Source organism: Sinocyclocheilus rhinocerous, unplaced genomic scaffold (genome assembly GCF_001515625.1).
Source record: "Sinocyclocheilus rhinocerous isolate Xijiao unplaced genomic scaffold, SAMN03320098_v1.1 scaffold2046, whole genome shotgun sequence".
NCBI classification, from domain to species: domain Eukaryota; kingdom Metazoa; phylum Chordata; class Actinopteri; order Cypriniformes; family Cyprinidae; genus Sinocyclocheilus; species Sinocyclocheilus rhinocerous.
The window spans coordinates 362,496-388,186 of NW_015639535.1; the positions used below are offsets into that span (position 1 = coordinate 362,496).

General features: G+C 34.4%; 1 protein-coding gene and 3 long non-coding RNA genes across 4 annotated transcripts in view; 2 read left to right on the plus strand and 2 right to left on the minus strand.

The window, feature by feature from the left end:
- Positions 1–20: 20 nt before the first annotated feature.
- On the minus strand, positions 21–936 carry LOC107751472 (uncharacterized). Its single transcript, XR_001641246.1, has 3 exons — positions 839–936; positions 634–722; positions 21–135 (listed from the first exon to the last, which is right to left on the minus strand). It is a non-coding gene; the product is annotated as an uncharacterized LOC107751472 (long non-coding RNA).
- A 4,615-nt stretch (positions 937–5,551) lies between these two features.
- LOC107751471 (protein S100-B-like) lies at positions 5,552–6,963 on the plus strand. The gene is made up of 3 exons (XM_016567216.1): positions 5,552–5,620; positions 5,875–6,040; positions 6,781–6,963. The coding sequence occupies exons 2-3, from the start codon at positions 5,903–5,905 to the stop codon at positions 6,928–6,930; spliced, it is 288 nt and encodes a 95-aa protein (XP_016422702.1). The 5' UTR covers positions 5,552–5,620; positions 5,875–5,902; the 3' UTR covers positions 6,931–6,963.
- Positions 6,964–7,262: 299 nt separating this feature from the next.
- LOC107751475 (uncharacterized) lies at positions 7,263–10,554 on the minus strand. The gene is made up of 2 exons (XR_001641249.1): positions 10,322–10,554; positions 7,263–8,341 (listed from the first exon to the last, which is right to left on the minus strand). It is a non-coding gene; the product is annotated as an uncharacterized LOC107751475 (long non-coding RNA).
- The window catches only part of LOC107751473 (uncharacterized), a 28,708-nt gene continuing 11,619 nt past the window's right edge, over positions 8,603–25,691 (plus strand). Inside the window, exons 1-2 of the long non-coding RNA XR_001641247.1 lie at positions 8,603–8,613; positions 25,574–25,686. This is a non-coding gene — a long non-coding RNA (uncharacterized LOC107751473). The remainder of the gene's footprint in view (positions 8,614–25,573; positions 25,687–25,691) is intronic.

The window sequence follows — 25,691 nt, forward strand, 5'->3', positions numbered from 1 at the left end:
TAGTTGCACGCACTGCTTGTGTACTGTTCCACTGAGTCCGCTCTGGCACTCGAACCGCCAGAAAAAGATTTAATGAAGAGAGATGGGTTTGCCTTAAAGTGTTGTATGCAGTCTGGAGGTGGTTCTGGTTGTTTCCTGTATGAGAGAGAGATAGACTTAAAGATATTTACACTTATTTATTTTTTTGTCAATAAGTAAAAAAATACTTTTTGTCAGAGATTCAATTTGGATTTGATGCCTTTTGACAAGGTTCAGTCTTGGTCCTGTAGTAGGCCTAACTTTTTCACAGACTGTGATGAATTAACATTGTAAATAGCAATTTTTATATTTAAATTAAAACATTTGTTTATGTTATTAGGCTACATGTCAGTTACATTTAGTTTCATTGTATTTAGTTTTTGTTTTCATTGTCTCCCGTTTTTACACTCTTAAAAATAATGGTTCTTTATTGGCTATTGATGTGCACAAACGGTTCTTTATGGAAAAGGGTTCTTTAGATTTTTAAAATGTTCTCCACACTAAGAAAATAATGGTTCTTTTAAGAACTCATTACTGAAAGGTTCTTAGGGAAACAAACAGTGCTAACGTACACTCACGGTGTGCTGTAATACTATTGAAAATCATGATCCTAACCTTTATCTCCATACGAAAGCTTTTAAGAGCATTCCTGCTCTTAATCATCTTTATGAAGGTTCCACATGCTCCAGACCAACATACAACACCTGAAAATTACATGTGGAATGTGACATTTAATTTAATATAATTTAAATTAAATGATAAATTATTCTAAAAAACACTTGTGCATGTTGTTTTAACAATATTTTATTAAATAACTTACAAGTTTTGTTGTGGGCAAAACACATGAAGATCTCTCTCCGGGAAGCTACACTCTTAAAAATAAAGGTGCTTCAAAAGGTTCTTCAAGCGATGCCATAGAAGAACCATTTTTGGTTCCACAAAGAACCATTCAGTCAAAGGTTCTTTAAAGAACCATCTCTTTCTTACCTTTTTATAATCTGAAGAACCTTCTTTCACCACAAAGAACCCTTTGTGAAACAGAAAGGTTCTTCAGATGTTAAAGGTTCTTTATGGAACCATTTGGGCAAAAAGGTTATTCTATGGCATCGTGAAGCACCTTTATTTTTAAGAGTATATATATATATATATACATACAGTATATACACAGTATATACACAGTAAGACAATACTACTACTACTACTACTACTATGCACCACTAATAATAATAAGAAGAAGAAGAAGAAAGAAGAAGAATAGCATGTATTAAAAAAACAGGGGTCTTCAAATGAACACAAAACTAAATATTAATATTTAATATTAAAATTTACTATAAATTTGCACTAAAATATGAACAAAAACTTTTAATATTTTCAATATATTTTGAAAGTCATGTAAGTAGCCCCACCCACTATGAAATCCCATTGGTCCAAAGTCCTCTTACTAATGGTGTTAAAAAAAAAAAAAAAAAAAAACTTCTTGAAAAATACAAACGAAATACACATTTCTGAACATTTAAAGACTAACTAAATTAAGTTTAACTAAAATACTAATTTTGCAAATGAAGTATCAGCAGTGACTTTTTCACCCTTGTGTTTACAGCTTATAAATATACAAACACTCAGTTTAGTGAAATTGTGAACGTGATAGATCTAAAAAAAAAACAAAAAAAAAACTTCTTGAAAAATACAAACGAAATACACATTTCTGAACATTTAAAGACTAACTAAATTAAGTTTAACTAAAATACTAATTTTGCAAATGAAGTATCAGCAGTGACTTTTTCACCCTTGTGTTTACAGCTTATAAATATACAAACACTCAGTTTAGTGAAATTGTGAACGTGATAGATCCGTAGTAAGAAAACAGTAGTCAATGAGATCATGTGATCCTGAGCATGGCTGGAGCTCAGAATGAGTCCTCTGTCAGGCCACCACCAGTATCCCAGAGTGCACTGGGCAGCCAATCATATATGGCTGACACAACAGCAGGGAGAGAACAGGTTCCTCAATCCAGCAGCTAACAAAAGCTCATTTATTCAGCCGTTTTGTACAGAGGAGATTATTGACAGCCAGACTAAAACAAACACACACACATTTGATTTTATGGTGGAGACAGACATCGGTTGATTGATTGATTGATTGATTTGCTTGCTTATGTTTACCTGTTAAAGGGCATCATGCTATTTTTATAAATTTGTATTATTAATTATTATATATAATAATATTATTATTATTAATTATTTTATTAACTTGTTTTGTTTTTTATGTATTTTGATATAATCTGTTAACTGGAGTTTTTTTTATGAATTAGTTATTTAAACTTAATATTAAGTTTAACAACTAAAGGGCCTTAAATTAATTAATTATATTTTATTTATTTATTTATTTTTTGTTTGTTTCTCAATTATTTTTAGTAATTTATTTTGTTTATTATTTATTTTCATTTTATTTCATTTAATATTAAGTTTAATTGTTAAAGGGTCTCATTTTATTAAATTATTATTGTATTTATTATTTATTTTATTAATTTATTTAATTTCGGCTATTTCATTTATTAATTATTTTAACGTTTTTGAATTTAATATTATTTAAAAAATAAATTATTAAATTAAATTACAATTACATTTAAACTGTTTGGGGACATTCGGTGCCCCAAAAAACAATGAAAGTTGACCCACTGGATCTGATCAAGATCACTGATTCGTCACAGTAAAACAACAGCGCCCATGATTGAACAGTCATCTGAGTCAGTCCATAGCGAACGAACTCCGCTCCCAGATCGCAATGTGATGAACAAATCAACACATGAGTATGGAGAGGCAGAGAGATGGATTATTGATTTGTTGACGGGGTGTTATATCCATCTGACCCCTGAGAAAGGCCGTCAGGACAGCGAGGCCCACACAAGATGCAGTGTTTGCTGTCAACAACAGTGTGCTTGTGCTGCATATATGAGGCCACAAAGACACATTTATTATGGCGGATAAAAGCCCGTCCGACAATCGCCAAGCGTCCAGCCCGCTGGATAAACGCCAGGGAGGAGTAGGATGGGAGAGGGAAGGATCGTAGTGCCCCGTGACTGCATTCCCATGCACCTCTTCATTTTTATATAGAGTATGACTTCATGACTTCAGATTTCACCGTTTATATAGGCTTAGAACAATAGTAGTAATTATTTCAGCAGTTTAATACATTATAATATTTAGTAAGTATAATATCTAGTTAAATTGTATCTTTATAATACCTTTATTATAACTTCTAAGTATATTCATAGTGTTCATAGTAAACTATAATGCAATAATAATGTACACAAGCATTCAATAAACATTTATCTAATTTTTATAACATTGTAACTCCTGCTAAAGTACATTATATAAAACATATTTATTTGTACGTTTAAAGAGTAATCACTGATAGTTATGAAAAGTATATCGCATGAAAACACAAACTCAATTTCATGTTTTTCCCATGTGTTATAATGCAACTGTGATTACTATTATTTATGAAAATAAATGTTTTTGTATTGCAAAAATATAATAAATATTATAATATTTAATATTATATAATGCAACTGTAATTACTATTATTTATGAAAATAAATGTTTTTGGATTGCAAAAAAAGAAATATTATAATTTAAAAATAGATTGTATTTTGTACAATATATTGTACAATATATTATACAATATTGTAAAAATTTATTTTAATTTAAAAATATATATTAAGACATTTAAAAAACCTATATTATATTATATTTTTAAACATGAAAATTTGCATTAAAACTTGATGCTGTGGTAAAAAAGACAATTATTAATTAAAATATAATAACAATTATTATTATCACTAATCAATAATAGTGAATAATAGTATTATATAACACTATTATATATAATAACACTATTATATATAAAAGCAATTACAATTGTTGTTATTATTCAAACAGTTAATGAATATATAATATATACAATATAAAATGATATATTATTTTATAATAACAATAATAAATAATACAAATAGTACATTTAAAATGTAGTTACAGTTGTTGTTAAATAAGAATAATGATAATAATAATTTGCCATTTAAATGTATTATTTAAAATTATTTTTTTCTTTCAGACAGCCAATGAAAATATTATACAATATATATTAACATATGAACTTAGTAATATTTTATTATTATTAATAATAATAATACATTTAAAATGCAGTTACAGTTGTTGTTAAATTAGAATAAGAATAATACATTTAAATGGCAAATTATTATTATTATTATTATTATTATTATTATTCAAACAGACAATAAATACATAAAAAATAAAAGAGCAAAAAATAACGAGTATTATAAAAATAAATAAATAAATGGTATTTGAATAATAATAATAATAATAATAATAATAATTATTATTATTACAGACAAAACCATGCTTATGGCAACAAACATCTGTAACAACAAACAAAAATTCGGAAAAAAAGATACTTTTGAAAACTATTATTAGGTTAAAGTTTCTTGAAAATGTAATCTACAGATTGCGTTAATGCATTGTGTGTGTGTGTGTGTGTGTTTGTCTCGGTGTCAAAGCTGTTTAATAGTCCAGTGGTGTTTAGGACACACGTCTGGCCAATTCTATAACAGAAAAGGATCGGCTGATTAACATGCCACACCACTCACTTCCTCTCAAACACACTATTGTCGTCCGCCGAGATGCCTGACAACAAAACACTTGTGTGCGCTTATGGGCAACAGAACTTCCAAGAAAGATCAAAAGGAAAACAGAATGGAAAAAAGTGGTGAACATATATCCTTATGGCCTACAACAAGAGGACGAGATGACCAATGTATAGAAACAAGAGACTGTCTTTGATTCCTTGGAAAAAGACTGACAGGACAATGCAGTTACAAAGAAAAATAAAAAAGGCAGGTACAAACAATAAACATACTAGGTATCAAGTTTCGTAAACCCAGTGACAACAAAAATTTACCATATTTAACAAAAACAAACAAACAAAAAACCTAACCCAGTTTAATTTTGCTACAAATGTAAACAAAATGTAAACAAAGTACTATGCTTTGAAAGTTGGCAAAGGCATTATTTTGTATAATAGTATTTTTACAGCTTATTTATCAAATTTGGCCACACAAATGTTATACTTTTTTAACAAAAACAAGATTTAACAAAAACAAACAAAAAACCTAACCCAGTTTAATTTTGCTACAAATTTTACATGTAAACAAAGTACTATGCTTTGAAAGTTGGCAAAGGCATTATTTTGTATAATAGTATTTTTACAGCTTATTTATCAAATTTGGCCACACAAATGTTATTCTGTGTGTGTGTGTGTGTGTGTGTGTGTGTGTGTGTGTGTGTGTGAGTGTGAGTGTGTGTGTGTGTGGTTGAGTGAGTGTGTGTGTGTGTTCATCTTCATCTCTTTGTATCTCACTCTGAATGTGTGTAGTGGAGTGAGATCAAGGTCAGAAGCTCATTGGTCAGTTCTGGTGATTGACAGGTCAGAATCTCCAAGCTACAGGCCCCTCCGTTTCAGACCTATAAATGGACTCCCATCTCACTCTGCTCTGAATCGCCTCATTCTGACAAACTCTCTGCTGGTAAGTCTAGTACGTTTTTATCATTGCAATGTTTTACAGCTTATTTTGCTCCAAGCGTTCCGAACTGCAGATTAAATTGCAAAACTAACTACATAATGACTAGAAATGTGTTTGCAAAAGACAGAAAGTAAGTTAATGGTCCATAAAATTGCTTCAACACTTAAACTTTTACAGTCATTTGAGGGAAAATTTAAACAGCTTGAAATTGCTTTTAAACATTTTCACATTTTTAGTGCTTATTGTAATTATTCCAGAAAACGTCGAACGCTACACTACATTAAGATGTCAGACTTAGAGAACTGCCTGGGAACCATCATTGAGGTCTTCCACAAATACTCGTCCAAAGAAGGCGACAAGTACAAATTAAAAAAGACCGAACTCAAGGAGTTGCTCACAAATGAATTTCCGACTCTTACCGAGGTAATTAATCTTCAAACTTTAATTAAACTTTAATTAAAATACACTTTGGCTTGAAATGTAAAGAATGTTGATTTTCAATTAAGGCTTTGTGTCAGAATTGAGTTTTTGGGTCAAAAATTTGGTTAAAAATATTTTTAATGGCGAGCGAATTTGCTCTTTTCATATTTAAGCTTTTTCTTTTCCAACTCTTTCCGAATTAATTGAACTTCAAACTTTTTTTTTTACTCTACACTTTGCCTTGACATTTAAAGAATGTTTGATTTTCAATCAAGGCTTTATGCCAGAATTTAGTTTTTGTTTCAAAAATTTTATTAAATATTTTTAATGCTAAGCGAGTTAGTTATTTTCATATTTAAGCTTTTTCTTTCCCGACTCTCACAGAAGTAATTGAACTTCAAACTTTTTTTTTACTCTACACTTTGTCTTGAAATTTAAAGAATGTTTGATTTACAATCAAAGCTTTATGTCAGAACTGAGTTTTTGTGTCAAAAATGTATGATTAAATATTTTGACGTGAATTATCAATTTTTATCCATTTTAATTACCGAGGAAATTAAACTTCAAACTTTTTTTTTTTTTACACTACACTTTGTCTTGAAACTTAAAGAATGGTTGATTTACAGTCAAGGCTTTATGTCAGAATTCAGTTTTTGTGTCAAACATTTACAAATAAATATTTTTAATGCGAAGTGAATTAGCTATTTTACTATTTCTTAAGTTTTTCTTTTTATCTCGCTCAGCATGTGAAAGATCAAGCAACAATGGACAGTTTGATGGAAAGCTTGGACACCGATGGTGACTCGGAGTGTGATTTTCAGGAGTTCATGACCTTCATCACCATGGTTACCATCTGTTGCCATGAGTTTTTCGAACACCACGAAGACGAATGAGTTGAATTTAATAAAACAAGTTCAGTTTTCGTAGTTTAATAAGTCACAATACATTCCTTCTTTTAAAGTTTGCTTTGTTCTTTATCATATCATATTAGGATTGCTGTTTTGTTTGGAAAGAATGTACATGCAGCTTGTATGACAGTTTGTTTGGCTTATTTTGCTAGACTCAAAACTAGTTCATAATTTATTACAAAACATGTTTCTGTTATTTTGTCTAGCCATTTTTTTTTTCTCCAAGACATCCCCATCATAAATCTCATCGAGTGAAATGCAGACCAGGTGTTGTGCTTTTGCCATTTCAATTCTAGGCTGATTGCGAAATATATATATTTTTTATTAGGATGCTATTGACTTACGTCGGATTGTTCTGGGGCCTGAGACAAATCATACTGTGCTTTAAAAAGACCCACCAAAGGGAATTATTCTTTTGAAAATATCTAATATGATGTTTACAACCGTCCCATATGTTATTAGAGGCATGAAAACTCATGTTTTTCATGTATGAAATGTCCAGAATATTTACTAGCAGATTTAATAGTACATTAAATGTGTTTTCCAACTGTAACCTAAGCTAACAGTCAATGTCAAAACATCAGGCTTAATTCATGAAACAAGGCATTTTCTGTGTAAATCGTGCATAAATCTACTTGCATGCAAATTATTAAACTGAATGCGACAATTTACTTAAGAATGTATTATGAACAATTTACAAAAATTTGTGTAACAAGGCCCTACAATGAATGTTTCCTTATAACGCTAAACAAAAGATGAGCAAGTTTCAGAAGCCAAACTTATGGAATGAATCTATCTATCTATCTATCTATCTATCTGTCTGTCTGTCTGTCTATCTAACGTGTGAATTTGTGAAACATTGACTGCATTAGTTTAAAATAAAGATGTTTAATATAATTCCATTAATATCCCATCATTAACGCAACATTTATCTTTATCCACAAATCCTATTGTGTTAGTTATAGTATACTTCATGGTTCAATGTTTTTGAACAAAACATAATTAATAGTTAATTGCAATATTTATTTAAAATTTAATTTAAGAGCATTTGTGAAGAGGAACTGGGTCCAATATAAAACAAGAAAATCATTAGTTATATGTTTGCCGTTACCTTCTCATCCAGAAAAATTTGGACGTCCACAACTGTTTACAGGATGCCTGTAAACAACTGCTTGGCATTGTCCCTTGTGACTTCCATTGATTTAGATGTCCCGCAGGTATTCTCATTACCGAGCACAAACCGTCAATACAGAGGCCTTCACATCCGTGTGTTAATTAACAGATCAATGGTCGTGCAGCAAGACCCTGAAAGATGTTCAAAATAATATGCACACAATCTGATAAAGAATACCTTCTTCATCTCAAGTATGTTTACATTAAGCAGCCTTAAAATCACCTACATATTTAAATATGTAGGTGATTTTAAGGCTGCTTAATGTAAACATACTTGAGATGAAGAAGGTATTCTTTATCAGATTGTGTGCATATTATTTTGAACATCTTTCAGGGTCTTGCTGCACGACCATTGATCTGTTAATTAACACACGGATGTGAAGGCCTCTGTATTGACGGTTTGTGCTCGGTAATGAGAATACCTGCGGGACATCTAAATCAATGGAAGTCACAAGGGACAATGCCAAGCAGTTGTTTACAGGCATCCTGTAAACAGTTGTGGACGTCCAAATTTTTCTGGATGAGAAGGTAACGGCAAACATATAACTAATGATTTTCTTGTTTTATATTGGACCCAGTTCCTCTTCACAAATGCTCTTAAATTAAATTTTAAATAAATATTGCAATTAACTATTAATTATGTTTTGTTCAAAAACATTGAACCATGAAGTATACTATAACTAACACAATAGGATTTGTGGATAAAGATAAATGTTGCGTTAATGATGGGATATTAATGGAATTATATTAAACATCTTTATTTTAAACTAATGCAGTCAATGTTTCACAAATTCACACGTTAGATAGACAGACAGACAGACAGATAGATAGATAGATAGATAGATAGATTCATTCCATAAGTTTGGCTTCTGAAACTTGCTCATCTTTTGTTTAGCGTTATAAGGAAACATTCATTGTAGGGCCTTGTTACACAAATTTTTGTAAATTGTTCATAATACATTCTTAAGTAAATTGTCGCATTCAGTTTAATAATTTGCATGCAAGTAGATTTATGCACGATTTACACAGAAAATGCCTTGTTTCATGAATTAAGCCTGATGTTTTGACATTGACTGTTAGCTTAGGTTACAGTTGGAAAACACATTTAATGTACTATTAAATCTGCTAGTAAATATTCTGGACATTTCATACATGAAAAACATGAGTTTTCATGCCTCTAATAACATATGGGACGGTTGTAAACATCATATTAGATATTTTCAAAAGAATAATTCCCTTTGGTGGGTCTTTTTAAAGCACAGTATGATTTGTCTCAGGCCCCAGAACAATCCGACGTAAGTCAATAGCATCCTAATAAAAAATATATATATTTCGCAATCAGCCTAGAATTGAAATGGCAAAAGCACAACACCTGGTCTGCATTTCACTCGATGAGATTTATGATGGGGATGTCTTGGAGAAAAAAAAAATGGCTAGACAAAATAACAGAAACATGTTTTGTAATAAATTATGAACTAGTTTTGAGTCTAGCAAAATAAGCCAAACAAACTGTCATACAAGCTGCATGTACATTCTTTCCAAACAAAACAGCAATCCTAATATGATATGATAAAGAACAAAGCAACTTATGGAATGAATCTATCTATCTATCTATCTATCTATCTGTCTGTCTGTCTGTCTATCTAACGTGTGAATTTGTGAAACATTGACTGCATTAGTTTAAAATAAAGATGTTTAATATAATTCCATTAATATCCCATCATTAACGCAACATTTATCTTTATCCACAAATCCTATTGTGTTAGTTATAGTATACTTCATGGTTCAATGTTTTTGAACAAAACATAATTAATAGTTAATTGCAATATTTATTTAAAATTTAATTTAAGAGCATTTGTGAAGAGGAACTGGGTCCAATATAAAACAAGAAAATCATTAGTTATATGTTTGCCGTTACCTTCTCATCCAGAAAAATTTGGACGTCCACAACTGTTTACAGGATGCCTGTAAACAACTGCTTGGCATTGTCCCTTGTGACTTCCATTGATTTAGATGTCCCGCAGGTATTCTCATTACCGAGCACAAACCGTCAATACAGAGGCCTTCACATCCGTGTGTTAATTAACAGATCAATGGTCGTGCAGCAAGACCCTGAAAGATGTTCAAAATAATATGCACACAATCTGATAAAGAATACCTTCTTCATCTCAAGTATGTTTACATTAAGCAGCCTTAAAATCACCTACATATTTAAACGCAATACATAAATCCAAACAGTCAAATTCAAGTTTGTTTGAAGGACTTTTAAGTACTGATCAATGACAGACTGCCATACTGAATGCTCCCGATAAGTGGCAGTGTTGTGTCGTGCCAACTCAAGTTCCTTGATCTGAGCAGTGGAAATGAGAAATGTGTTGAGGTGGACGGTGGACGCAATATGATAAAGTCACTGGATTTATTTGACAATGCAATAAAGCATAAAATAAATAAATAAAACATGATAAAAAATAAGTGTCCACGGTATTTCTGGAGTGAAAGATGAGTGCCTTGGGGTGATTGCTTTGGCTGAGTTGAGCAAATGAGGCGCTCTTGTGTGTGTGTGTGTTTACCCAGCTGTGTGGTCTGACTATGACCAGTCTTTTAGCATCTCACAGTAGGTAATGTCCCATGAGGTCACTGGATTGGACACCAGGGTAGAATTTGGGAACTTAGCTTGCTGCCAAAAAAGGCTTTGTGATTCAGTCTGCTGCTTCTGGAACATAAAATCACAAATATATGACATTATGTTACATTATGATGCTTTTCTAGCTATCTAACAATTTACACAAATTTGTGTTTAATGAACAAGGCCCTACAATTAATGTTTCCTTGCAAAGTCAAATAGAAGGTAATCTATCTATCTGTCTGTCTGTCTGCCTGCCTGCCTGCCTGCCTGCCTCTCTATCTATCTATCTGTATGTCTGTTTGTCTGTCTGTCTATCTATCTATATCTATCATCTGTCTGTCTGTCTGTCTATCTATCTATCTATCTATCTATCTATCTATCTATCTATCTATCTATCTATCTATCTATCTATCTATCTGTCTGTCTGTCTGTCTTTCTTTCTATGCATGTCTGTCTATCTATCAATACATAAATACCATTTGGAAATTATATCTTCATGAGCTCTGGAGGTTCTCATTTGAAATGAGCAATGATTAACATACATTCATTTCCCTACCATCCAGATTTTTCATTTTCTTTCCATCATTAGGGATTCAAGGCAGCTTTGAGAACACTTGAAAGAGAACGAGGGGAATGCAGAGAGAGAGAGAGAGATAAGATTGAGTGACTGTATATTTCTTATATAGGCTGCGTATGTGTGCGTTTTGAGCGAGAGATGCAGACAGAAGGCATTTTAATGACATCCACCATCATGGATAAACACTTCTTTGATTATATAGATGCCTCAAGATGCAACATAATTGGAAGTACCTCACTGTGAGCGCTTGCCAATCACTGATTGATTGTTTATGTCTACATGTGTGCAGACCTTCTGCATCAGAGTGCAAAACCTTACTGATTTGATATACATTATCATTTCCACAAAGCCAACTATCACTGCTGATTGGTTGACACATTGTAAAGGTGTTGATTGAGTGTGAATATCCAGACAGCTATAAAGTCATTTCAGCTTAGTAGTTCCGCTTTGCACCAAAGTTGTGTCAGCACGTCTATATATATATATATATATATATATATATATATATACAGTATACTGTATATATTTTATTACAAGAAAATATGGAAATTAAAGACTAGCATTTTAGGCTAGACACTGTTATCCTCATATTTCCGCCTTCTAAAACAATTACATATTCCATAAATGTAAACCTGTTTAACATCATACAGAAAAATACTATAAATACCCTATTTCAAAGAATGACCCCAGGATTTCCATGCGACAATCTTTTTCTCTTTCTTCCTCATCTCTGTCTCTATATGATGTTCATTGTTTAAATGGGAAGAAAAATGGAAGGGGTCTCAGAAGTGAGTGGAGATGCTTTCTTGGGGCTGCATGGATGCACATGATATGAGAAGCAAAATTAAATAAAGGCTGATTGTGTTCAGGGGATTATATCGGGGTTAGTCCTGCACGCTCGGCTGGAAACATGACAGCACAAGAATAATTAGCTCACCTGCAAATATTCCTAACTCACTTACACTGGCTGACTCCAGTGACCAACCTGATGGAAGGAGGGGAGTGTGTGTGTGCATATATATGTCTGTAAGCGTGTAAGAAAGAAAAAGGTAACCCCAGGAGCTCAAAGACCCCAGCAGTGAGAACAGATGTCCTACCGCAACCTATAGCAGCCTGTGAGTGACCTCCATGAGAGCGGGCCGTCTTGCATTAGCACCTGCCCTTGCTCACGGGGAGGCGGAAAGGAAGTCATTTTAATTGGAGTATTACTTACGGGCCAGTGATTCATTAGGCCTTTAACCTTATCGTATATTATGTTCATTTTGGAGAACGTATGAATGTCCTGCAAAACACCTGAAGAGGTAAAATGGGACATAGATATGTGCTTATTTTATTCTAGGAATCGGATTGGTTTATATTAATTTTTACAAATTACCCAGCTTTCCGGCAGGGCCCTTAGAGCCCACACTTAAGCACCATCCGATTAATCCCCCAGCTATCCCAGCATCCCCCAGAGAACCACACCAATTGTAAAGCAATAAGAACCTATAGTGGGGTCTTCCCTCGAAGACTTCTGATGGGGATTTTCGGCATCTATCTATCTATCTATCTATCTATTTGCATTTCAATATAATTACTTTAAATAAATATGTACATACACAGTACAGTGGGGTCCAAAAATATTGAAAACCTGAGAATTATATATATAGGTATATATCTTGCAAATAAAATATGTACAGTACAAAACATCATATGTATACAATAATGTATGTGCTTTTTTGTTAGTCTTCTTCACTCTTCACCATGATGACTTCCGATGGGAATTTCGCTGCAGAAATCTGAAAGAAAAAAGCTGCTTTTCTGGCATTAATTAACAGAAATCACTACAATACTGTTTGTCAAGATCTTTTTTGGCATCTTTACAGATTTCCTTGATTTAAACTGCTTATTTATTTAATTTTAAGAGGCTTTAAATCAATTAATTAATATTTTTTAAACCAATTTTAATTAAAACAATATTTGCATAGAAAAATATAAATATTTTAAATATATTTATGCATATATACAGTACAAAGAGGTCCACAAATATTGAAAATCTCTATGTATATTATACTATATGTATATAATAATATATGTGCTTATTTTACATTAAGAAGCTGAGTGGTTTATATTATTTTTTACAGATTACCCCGCTCTCCGGCAGGCCCCTTGGAGCCCACACATAAGTGCCATCCGATTATTCCCCCAGTCACCATGAGGACTCCCAAAGTGGATTTCACCACAGAAGTGCTATTTCCCTGCCATTACATTTTAAAGAAATTACTATGATAAATTTGCATAAGACTATTTCCTTCATTTAAATGGTTTAATTGTGTGATTTTAAAGCTGTCAAAAGCACTCCTTTTTGAATTGTTGGTCTATGTAAATGTGTAGATACTGGACGATTGTGCCTATTGTTTCGCATCAACACCCCATGCAGATAAACATTATTTTATCCCATTTGTTCTCTTCTCCTAAACATTGATACATCTCTTCCTACACCAGATTCTGCCGTATTGCTTTAAAAATAATTGTAGCTGAAGGTTCGAAATAATGACAGAAAATTAACTGTCACACCGAGCCGCACAACAAGGGCCAATACTCCAAAACGTCACAACAAATTTCTCTTCATATCCAGCGTGTGCTTGAGCAGACCCACAGGACAGACGGAAATGGGAAGCTCTTGTGCCGAAATGATGTTTTCTGCATTCCACGAGTGGCTCTTCTCCGAATTCATTATGCTTTTCTGTTTCTGATATAACCGTAACGTCTCGGAGCGGAATATTTGTTTACAGCTTGCTCGACAAACGAGTGCACTGTTATTTCGGACGCTGAGTCTGGTTAACCCCACAGTGTAGATGTGATTGTCTCTAAAGCCGACGAGCCAGGATTTCAGCAGCGAGTTTGACCTCGGAATGAAAGGTCAGTCGTATAATGCTGTGATTTCAACCAGAACTGTCTTAGTATGCCTATACTGTTTGCAGTTTTTATCCTAAAAGAAGCATTTACTTTCCTTGCAAGACTTGAATTATGTGTCGCTGCATTCGTACATGAAATCTGAGCTGAACTCTTTTGTTTACGGCATTTCAGTTTTGCTTCCTAGTTCTAAATTGTTTTAAAAACAATGGCACAACATAACATTTAATAGGAATAGTTCACAGAAAAAAATGGAAATATGCTGAAAATGTATTCATCCTCAGGCCGTCAAAGATGCAGATGAGTTTGTTTGTTCATCGGAACAGATTTAGCATTACATCTCTTGCTCACCAATGGATCCTCTGCAGTGAATGGGTGCCGTCAGAATGAGAGTCCAAACAGCTGATAAAAACATCACAATAATCCACAAGTAATGTAAGTAATCTGCTTCCTGAATGTTTGTACTAAACACATCATTCATTAAGATGTTTTTAATTAAGTCCTCTATCCATAACATTGCTTTCTTCATTGAAAAAGTTGTCTTATCTGAATCAGGAGAGAAATATGCACAGATCAAGTGTTGTTTACAAGCCAAAACAGTTTTAAACAAATATGTTGGTGGATTTTGATGTGAAAGGACAACAGTGGATGGACTTTTTCACTGTAGGAAGCATTATTATGGATTATGGATTTTTGCCACGGTTTAAAGTTGAAATGTCTTAATGATGGATTTGTTTCTTATGAACATGTAGCTTTTCTCTTCAAAATATGTTAACTGATGGACTGGAGTCATGTGGATTACTTATGGATTACTGTGATGATTTTATCAGCTGTTTGGACTCTCATTCTGACGGCACCCATTTACTGCAGAGGATCCATTGGTGAGCAAGTGATGTGATGCTAAATTTATCCAAATCTGTTCTGATGAAGAAACACACTCATCTACATCTTGGATGGCCTGAGAGTGAGTAAATGTTCAGCAAATTTTCATTTTTTGTGAATTATTTCTTTGATTGTGAAAGTAGGTGTTATCATGTGTTGCAGTTTTGTTCAAACGGGTGAAAAATCTGATTCACGTTAACAACCCACATAAAAGCATCTGTGAACCCTTGTTCAATTTTAGCCTTACATGTGCCGTATCAGAATAGCTTCCTTATCGTTTTCATTACTGAGTTCAGAGCACCTTGGAAGGAGATTGATGACAGGTTTATAAATGGTTTCCTCAAAAGTTTTGACGTTTATTTATAACAGGAGTTTCTCTGTTGTGCCGTTCTGCTGCTCGGCTTTATTGTTCTTGTGTAAGTCAGATTGGTCGAGGTCAGAAACGCCTGTAGCAATAACACAGTCCCTGGAGTCAGACCGTACCGTGACCTAATTTAAAATAGTTTGCGATTTATCCGTGAGCCAAAGTAAAGTCTATGATTTGTAAGTATAACCTGTTCATCATATCTGTATTTCTTTACAATAAAAATAATTACATCTACATGCAAAAACTGTTATATTTATATATTTGTTATATATATATATATATTAGGGATGCACCGATACCACTTTTTCCAGCATAATATAAATATATTATATAAATACATATATGGAATAGAGTATTTTCACATTTCAAAAAGTTATACAGTTCCAACAGGCCAAGTCATTTTTTACCCCTAGTGTTTCTCATTTCCCCTTGCGGAAGGCATTTTTACAAGTCGAAATTGAATTTTAACAAGTCGAATTCACACATTCCTCTTTCCGCCATGAAATGTAACTCACAAACTAATGAATAATTAGTATCTAATGAATAATGAAAAGCTCAAAAATGGTCACAGATTTGTTTGTATCTTTGTTCAGGGCTTGTAATCCTCACAGTACTGCAGTGGGTCTGTGTGAGATCTCTCAGCTCCCGCCGTCCACAAGATAAACATCTCAACAGCGCCGTGTCCATTTACACGACTCTCTAGGGTGACTGTGGGATGCCACAGAGACACCTACACACACACACACACACACACACACACACACACAGGACAATCAGACACATGGCTAGATGGAGTCGCGGTTTTGTATTCTCCTCGGGGACCTGCTTTCTTAGGAAAGATGGTTTATTTTGTCATCTTTCCACTCTCTTTTTTCTTTTCTTTCTGCCGTCTTTTCGAGCAGAGGGGCCCTTAAATGTATTAAAGCCCATCAAAGAGTCTTTCAGACAAAATAAAAAAGGCACAGTCGCAAAAGGACACACGAGCCTTTGGCTTTGAAGAAGAGAACAGGGACGCGGTCGATGCTGACCAAATTTGATCCCAGTAGTTACCCACAATCCTCGGCTTAGGAGGAGGGGTTTACTGGTTGGCAGAATTGGAGAGTTGTGTCATCTGCCTATGTAGATACAGAGCAATGCTGACAGGAGATATGTGTCAGGGAATAAAGACTGTGTATCTATATTTCTTTAAATAAACAAACTATATATGTGTGTGTGTGTGTGTGTTAGGGCTGGTAATTTTGAGGTGTTAATTAGATTAATTAATTACGGTGCAAAATAACGAGTTAAAATTATTAACGCATTTAACGCACTTGCCCCGCCCCAGACCTATGTGGGTCATCTGACATTTCATACAGCTGATTGATGACAAATATGAGGCAGGGCAACAACTTCGTGATGGAGCCTAGAGAACGTAGTTAGAATGTCCCTAAAATTCAAGATATGGGGCAAAAATGCCCTTGTTTGAGTTTTTGTCTCATATTTACATCATAAAGAACCAGGATTTGTTTTTAAAAGCAGGAAAAAATATATAGATATTTTCTTCAACCCCTGCTTAGCATTTAATTAAATCCTATATCTATAATGCTTAAATGCATTTTTAAAAAGTATTCATAATGCAAAATAAAAAATACTCTTCTTCTTCTTTGTCGTCTTCTTATTTTATCTTATTTACATACCCTACCATTTAATCTTACGCAACATTTCAATTGCGTTTCCTCAAAAATATTAAGCAGCTCAACTGATATTGATAACAATAATGTTTCTTGAGCTGCAAATCAGCATATTATAATGATATCTGACACTATGTGATCATGTGACACTAAAAACTGGAATAATGATGCTGAAAATTCAGCTTTGCATCGCAGAAATAAATGAAATTTTAAGACATATTCAAATAGAAAACATTTTAAATTGTAATAATATTTTTCAGTATTATTGTATTTTTACTGTATTTTTGATCAAATAAATGCAGCCTTGGTGAGCATAAGAGACTTCTTTAAACACTTAAAAACATTTTAAACATCTTACCGACCCCGAACTTTAATAAAGGAAACTTAAATGCAGTAATGACTGGAACTTTTTTTACATTATCATTGATTTTGTGTAATTTTGTACACACCGTTTTATTAAAATGGCAACATAGTTAATCAAAACTCAACCGTCATCAAAAGTACACATAACATTTTGTTAATTATAATATATAAAGTCAACTTCAATCAATGCCAAATTAAAGCATTTATTTTAAACATTTAATTTTCATTTTAATATCTTCTGTATTAGATCCTCTAGAAAATCCATTTAATTCAGAGCTCATTCACCGCCGTGTCTCTTCTCATGTCTCGGGCTCTCAGGTTGAAATATGGGCCTTCCACCTGTGCTTGCATGAGACAGAGGATCATAAAATGCAAAGCAGCCTGGGCTCTGTAGAGTTTACTCAAGGGTGGAATTTGATTCCGTGTTCTAAAGGGGACAAAATGATGAATGATTTCAACACGGTTGGAAATTATTGAAGCAGGGGTCATGTATTAAATGGAATGATTCACACCCTTTTTCTCCCGTTTTCTCTCTCGTCTATCATTTGTACACTCCGTCCCACTTGATGAAGAGACCAAAATGTCTGATTGTCGTCCAATCTAGGAGACAAGTTGTTCTTTGGTCATTATATTCACAACTTCCTTTTACATAACAAGTACGGCTCATCCAGGCCCACTGATTTGGAAGAAAGATAATTTCTCCACCTATCAAATCACTGTCATTCTAAGAAGCTGAGTATTTAAAAATATTCCTGTGCTTTAAGAGCAGTTCAGTAAAATGCAGTGTAGGCGGCTCAGAATAAGAGTAAAAAGGCCTTTCAAAATATAATTAAAGTGTATATCTCACTAGAAAATTATTTACTGCTGATTCAAGGTTAAAATGACGAGCCATAACGGAGGAGTATCAGAAAGAAAACTTTCGCTTTGAGGTTCCACTTATTTGTATGCATGTGTGTTGTCCTTGGGCCTCACAATGAGCTGTGAATGTGATATAAAAATGTTTAGTGGGCACCAATAAACAGATTAATTAACTGAGCAATGCGGTGACCTGCTAGAACTGGGTGAGAAACCTGAATGGTGTTCATATGAGTACAAAGAACACACATATTGATGCATAAACACATAATGAAGCTGCCAACCTTGTGCGTTTTCTCAGGTTGTTCGGTTATTGTTAAGCATGTAGAAAGCCACCCATTTAAAGTCATTGTAAAGCCCCAATACAATGTACTTCCATGTTAAACTGTATTTCCAACAAGAACAATGTAGGGCAGGACTTGATTTTATTCACAAGAAACAGATTAGATTGGCCATTACATACTAAAATTGAGCCAGATGGCATGCTAGATCAATGTTAAGCTCACAAAAATAGGAACAATAGCACCATGCTAATGTAAACAATGACTATGGTCAACAATTAGGACATTTTATTGTGTTCATAATATGTGGCTTTGTTGTTTGAAGAGATACAAGTGCCAAAATCAGGCAACAATTGTTGGGTCTTAGTCAATATGGTTTGTCAGATCAACGGTGTAAAAAGGTGAAGAGCTAAATGCTCATAGCAGCTAGCTTAATAGGCTATTAAGGAAGTATTTTACTCAACACAAATGCTTTTTTGCTACGCTAGCCTGATTTCACATACTTGTGACCTGTTTTCTCTATTAAATCAGTTATTGTCACGGTGAAGCAAAGACTGAGGAGAATTTTCCTCAGCATGTTAGCTAAAGTTAGCCTCCTGCATGTTTATAGCTTGCTGTAAACTCTCTGTCTCCGTCTTGAGTAGGCATATGGTTTGCTTACATCACTGCATACAATATGTACAAAAGCATTGTACGCTTTTAATATGTTATCATTTCAATGTGCTAAACCCAAACTATACTTCAGTTTTTGACGCGAATGCTTAGTGTTTTCGTACAGCTGTGCACATAGCCTTTCAAAGTAAATGCAATTTCATTGTGTACACAAACACAGGCACTTAACACTAGAAAGTTTCATCCTTGTCAAGTTCATGTGCTATTTCTCTCTGAAGGTAAGCGAAAAAACATTTGCACTTTTTTTAACTTGTGTTTATCTCTTAACCACCTTACAAAGAATACCAATGCAGACAACTGTTTTTGACATCGATTGGTGTTGCCAGTAGATTGTTCCACAAAAATTGTTCGAAAAAACTGGCTGTATGTGTACAATCCACAAATATTATGTTTATGATGATACTTATGTCACATGCCCCTGTTGAAAAAACCAGCATATGCTGGTTAGGTATGTTTTGACGAGGGGCACTCTATGTATATGCTAGCAAACACATAAAAACCAAAGTATACTTTACCTTTCCCAAACATTTGTGCCTGAATTTTAGTATGTTTTATGCCTAACTTTGTATAGTTACTTGTGTTAGTGGAGCATATTATGTTCATACAGACCAACTACCATCATTTTGTGAGAGAATAAACTTAAAATTGGTGAAACAATTAATAGCTGCTAGCAACTTTTGCAGTATAAATCAATTATCTGTTTACTTGTTCTGCTTCTTTAGAAACCTTTATTGTCACTAGTTGAATGTTTACCCTACAACTTTAGTCCTTATTTGATATCTTTGGACCCAAAAGTGATGATTTGCAAAGTTTAAACCAAGCTAGCTAGCTTTATTCAGCATTTAGCTGATGATTATACAGTTGCAAGCTGTCTTGATGAGCCCAGAGAGCCCACAGATTGCAGGAATATGAAGGAGTGAGTGTCCTTCATTCAAGATACTGGTCTCATTTCACATAATCAACAAAAATACATATACTGTGAGATTTTAGTGAACTAAAAAAACTTCACAGGGATCTAACTGAGATACTGAGTTTGACAGTGCACCTGCTACCGATTTGCCACAGTATTCCTACACATTTGTGATAATTGTACCTTAGTTTTTAAGTGATATGATGAGAAGTTGAGTCATCAGTCTCTTTATCTGTCGCTCTTTTCATACACGATGAATGCTAATTATATGAACTTGCTGAAGGGCTGCCAAGCAGCCAATTATCACATATTTTTATAAGAAACTGTTTAGTCAGTCAAGTCTCACAAGGGAAACATTGCTATAGCTGCAAACCACCAAAATTGCTTTGCTATTTGAGTGTCTAAAATATGGAATAAGGGACAAAAGCAGTTTGTTGAGATATTTTCTTTACACTATTGCATGTTTGGGAAACTTGTTTAAAAACTTCTCCATCAGGTCCAAAGACGGTTATGTCAAGGTAATACTTTTTTATACTACCCGACTTATCCAGTTTAATTCATTCAATGAATTATGTGATGTTTTCACATTCGTTTCAGTTCAGGTTCACTCTGGTAAAATTTATTGTTCCAATAAAATATCATTAGCAAATAAACACCTAGCACAATACTTTGAATGTAGATTTAAAAGCTGCATTGAACATCCTTCTTATGAACAAGAGTGACAATCTCCCCATTATGCTGTCAAAATTAGTAGGCCTACTACTTGCGCCACAAAAACATAAATGCAGACATCCAGGTGACAGCAGGAAACGTACGCCTCCAGTCGTTAGAAACCGTCGAAATTGCTCCTGCTGAGTGGATTTATGGGACAAAAAACCTCCACGTCTATCATTCAGGTAAACTTCTGGAACTAGGACAGACAACATTATTAGCCATAATTATCCTAGTGAGTGATATTTCAGAACTAATAGTCCTCTCAGCATGGGTTTTACAGACATTCATGAACGACTACTCAATATAGGCTACTCAAAGGGAAATGTCTGTGAAGTCAATCCCACAGATGTTCAGAGAATAATATAGCTGGAAATAGACCTCAATGGTTTATTGTAAATGTGGTCTACTATGTATAGAGATGCTATTTTTACGTACAGCTGCCCCCAAAAAAGTATTTAGACACTTTCTGGTTGTTGTTAGTAGACTTGTTCATAGTTAATATGATGAACTGGCTTCCTACATCCACTAAAATTCACATTGGGACCAGTTGGTTAAATGTAACTGTGAGAATTGCTATTGTGAAGTTAGTTCTTGCAACTCAGATTGATATTTTTTATTTAATGCAATGCTATTCATACATTTTAAGTGTGACTTAACACATTTTAGAGCCCCTGTATATGTGATTGTTGCAGAATTATGTCAGTATTCGTCATTACATGACACATCAGGCAATAACACTGAAGATCAAAATGTGATTTTTTACGAAGACGGGCTTTAGCTTCTATCACAGTTAATTCTCTCCTCAAAGCCGCGCGCTCAGCAGGAGGGAAATAGGGGAGCGTGAAATACTCTCTGTTTTCATGCTGGAATATACTTAGAGTTACAATCTGAAGCTACACGAACACACATTTGAAAAACTTTTCTTTAACAATGCGAAATGGTAACATTTCAGTCTGTTTTACTGAAGCCAGCATATCTCGTTTGCCATGAGTTTGTAATATCCGAGATAGTGAGATATGGGGAGCGGCTGTTGTTCGTAACAGTCATGCAGGAATCAAACTGTGCCCTTTCATTTAGAAAAGTGTGGAGGAGATTGAAAGCATTGTGTCGTTAACATGTTTTTCAGCCTTTGAGTTTATAGTGGCTCAGAATGATGAGGAAATCCGAGCTTTTGGATCCAAGCGATTGCATCATATTGTAATGGAAATTTTGCCGGCCTTCAGGGTTCAGAATCCCACAGGTTCGCTAAATTAATTCATGTCATGTTGGATTTCAGAAACATTTCTGTTACAGCTGTCAGTGTAACATTTTGATGAATTATTATGAAAATAATGTCATAAAAGTTAACACAATTAATTTTGCTTCTGATTACAATTCTAGTGCAATTTAAGCAATTCAAGTCTGAAGTAAGTTTGAAGGTGACTTGCTTCACCAAACCACACAGGACATATTTTGCATCCATTCGGCAAATTATTATGTAAACATGCAGCATCTTAAAACCCAATGTTTTTAAGATATCATTTCTAGTTCACTGCAAAAATCAGTGTATTAATTACACTGTAATTACAAAAAAAAAAAATGTAATTCAATGTATTGCTTGCCTTTTCTTTGTAACTGTTTGTGAAATGTAATAGCAATTTCTAATTGAAAACTGGCTCTACAATATTTTATTTTTTGAAGATATCTTGTTTTCCAGTAAAAGGTTTATACAACATTCAAATTTCCTTGAGAAGTAAAACTGTACAAGAACTTAAGACTTGTCTTCAATTTTTTCTTCAGTTTTTGCCTATCCCATGATGACACTTTACTTTTCCTGTGGTTTTTTGAGCCCGGTCTCATGAAAATGCGTATAAATAGTACGCCAAATAAAAATGAAAACTCGTGGTATTGATACGCAAAAATGGACTTTGGCGTGCATATGATACACATGTGTTTGGCGTGCATATAATACGCAGTTTTCGCGTGCATATGATACGAAATTTGTTGGCGTGCATATGATACGCAGTTTTCGCGTACATATGATACACATCTACCCCACAACCCTAAACCTACCCATCGCGTAGCATATAAAGTCCATTTTTGCGTATCAATACCACAAGTTTTAGTTTTTATTTGGCGTACTATTTATACGCACTTTCATGAGATCGGGTTGGGTTTTTTTGTGATTCTGTTGCATTCTATTGTCCTTCATCTGTTTATTTTGAACGTAAGAACATGTTTTGTGTGACCGGCCTCTGGACATACTGACAAACTCATTTAAATGGATTGCTGTGGACTGAAGGTCAGTTATATGCTGATGTTCAGTGATATGGAAATAAAACAATCAATATATTGTCTTCTAAAGCCACTTTTTAGTATGTCTATGTAATTATGTACTCATCACAATGATGTAATATTTTTTTAGTTGGAGTAATTTGAGCATATCATATCAGATCAATTCTGAATCAATTAAATGCCAGAATTTCTGTGTAAATAATCTGACTTCAGTGGTTTAGTCTAGACTCCCGCCAACCTTTCTCAAAGCCGGAATCTTGTGAAAAAACAAAAAAAATAAAAACTCTGTTAGGCCTAGAGTGGCATAGATTCTGATTGCTTCCACTTGATACAACCAATTCTGATGGTGGTAAATCCCACACCATGATTGCTGCCAACACGTCACATCAGTCCTTGAGCAGCCCTAGTGAACTCCTGCTCCGTGAAGACATGCGGACAACCGGAGGAATAAGGCCGGCTGGCACATCTACGTCTACATCTACAAGGTTTGAAATCACTTCACTGCGCTGCAAGTTTATAGCAAAGAGTTCTACATCTTCTGAAGATAATTCATTGATTTTATCTACCTCTGAAATGACTAATGTTAAATTCACATTCTGCTTTTTACAATCCAAGCAACTCCTGATAGATAAACTCAAGTATATCCCAAATTATTTCCAGCTGAATACGTATTTTGTTTCAATATGTCACATTACCAAGGTTAAACGCATTGCGAATGCCATTTCATGTCTTTTAAATGGGAGGCCTTTCCCTCTTTTCCTCATCGAAATTAGTTCAAACAGCTGCAGAGTCATCCAGAAATGAAACGTAACGGTAATTAAGCTCTTCACAAAACGAACCCAGCGTGTTTAGTTAATCTTTTATTTCGCGAGTGTTTAAGCGAATCTGCGACTTGAATCCCTTGGCTGCTCTCGTCGGGACAGAATTACAAAACCGGTCCCTCACGAGGCTTCCATTTTCTCATTTTCTCTCCCATCTCTCATTTTATTTCTCATACTATTGTTTGGTTTCATCATTACTGAAGTCATGATGGGCCAGGGGTCAATTTCCCACATGTCCAAATGGCTCTGCTATGGGTGGCCATGGTGAGGTAATCAGAGAGGGACAGCACAATAGTGAGGTCATTAATCTGGGACGTTACTTGTGGATGGAGATTGATAACCCATAAAACCCAAGATGGCGTCATGGCACCGCAGACCGAGGGGGCTTGTGTTTAGAGCAGAGAAACTTGGTTGAAGCTAGTGTGCATTACAGAGAGAAAAAAATGCAGCATTATAATGTTGATGTAAGAGAACATATAATAGATCATTTGTTCTTTTGAAATAAAAGATTTTGATGTACTGTCACAGACACTTTTATGCCTATATAAGAATATTTCCTCCACAGCAAGATTTGATTAGATATTTTGCTTTTTCTGTGTTTTTAGTGGTTCCTAGACTTTTGTGAGCAGTTGTCAGGGTGTTGCTATGAAGTTTTGAGTCTGCTCTAAGTGTTTTAGCACTATGCTAATGCACTGTTGTGGGTTGTTTGCTAAGGCATTGCAATGCAGTTGCTAATGTGTTCTGAACATTTACTATCAATATTTGCACTGTGCTATGCACTTCCTAAAGTGTTGTGGGGGTTGCTAGGGTTATGCTATGCAGTTGTTAATGTGTTCAGAAGATTTTTAGAATGCTGTGTGCAGTTGTTAAAATGTTGTGCTACAAATTGGCTATGAATATTTGAATAGATTTTTGCCATGCACAGTGTTGTGGGTGGTTGTTAAAGTGTTGCTATGCAGTTGTTATAGGATCAGAAGTGTTTTAGAATGTTGCTATGTAGTCATTTAAAATGTTGTGGTGCGGTTGCCAAGTGTTGCTGTGTAATTGCTTAATCTTATTTTTTTTGGTACATGACTACACTGTTCCTAAAGTGTTTTAGGTGGTTGCCAGGGTGTTGCTATGTTGCTGCTTATGTGTTTGGAATATTTGTAGCATGTTGTTATGCTAAAGTGTGTGGTTTCCAGGTTGTTGCTTTGCAATTTTGATTCTATTCTAAGTGTCACATATTTACTAATGTAGTGTTGTTATTGGTTGCCAGGGCATTGCTATTGTCAGACTCTGTTCCATGTTTTGTGTGTGTCTTGCTCCCCATGTGCCTTCCGATGCCCATATTTGGTTTGTTTCCTGTTCCTGTCCTGATTTAGTTGATTTCTTCCCAGGTGTTTCCCATGTTTAATTTCCATTGATCCCAGGTGTGTCTCGTCAGCCCCTCCTCCTGTGTGTATAAAAAGTGTTCCCAGTCCCTAGTTCTCTGTCCGCTGTTGAAGGTCTTCGTGTGAACGTCTTCCTGTGTTCGTCTCCCTTGGTGCAAATAAAGTCTTGGTAAAGCATTCTCCAGCGTCTCCTCGTCCCTCGTGTGTGTGTCACCGTGACAGAACAGCGGACCGAACTGTAAGCGGCATCCCTTCCCCGTGTTTGATTTCCGGTTTTTGTAAGTTTTTGTTTT

Excerpts from the sequence above, each read along its gene's own strand:
- LOC107751471 (XM_016567216.1), top strand. The coding sequence starts at position 5,903 with ATGTCAGACTTAGAGAACTGCCTGGGAACCATCATTGAGGTCTTCCAC. Across the intron at positions 6,041-6,780 it reads AATTTCCGACTCTTACCGAG|CATGTGAAAGATCAAGCAAC; the intron begins GTAATTAATCTT and ends TATCTCGCTCAG.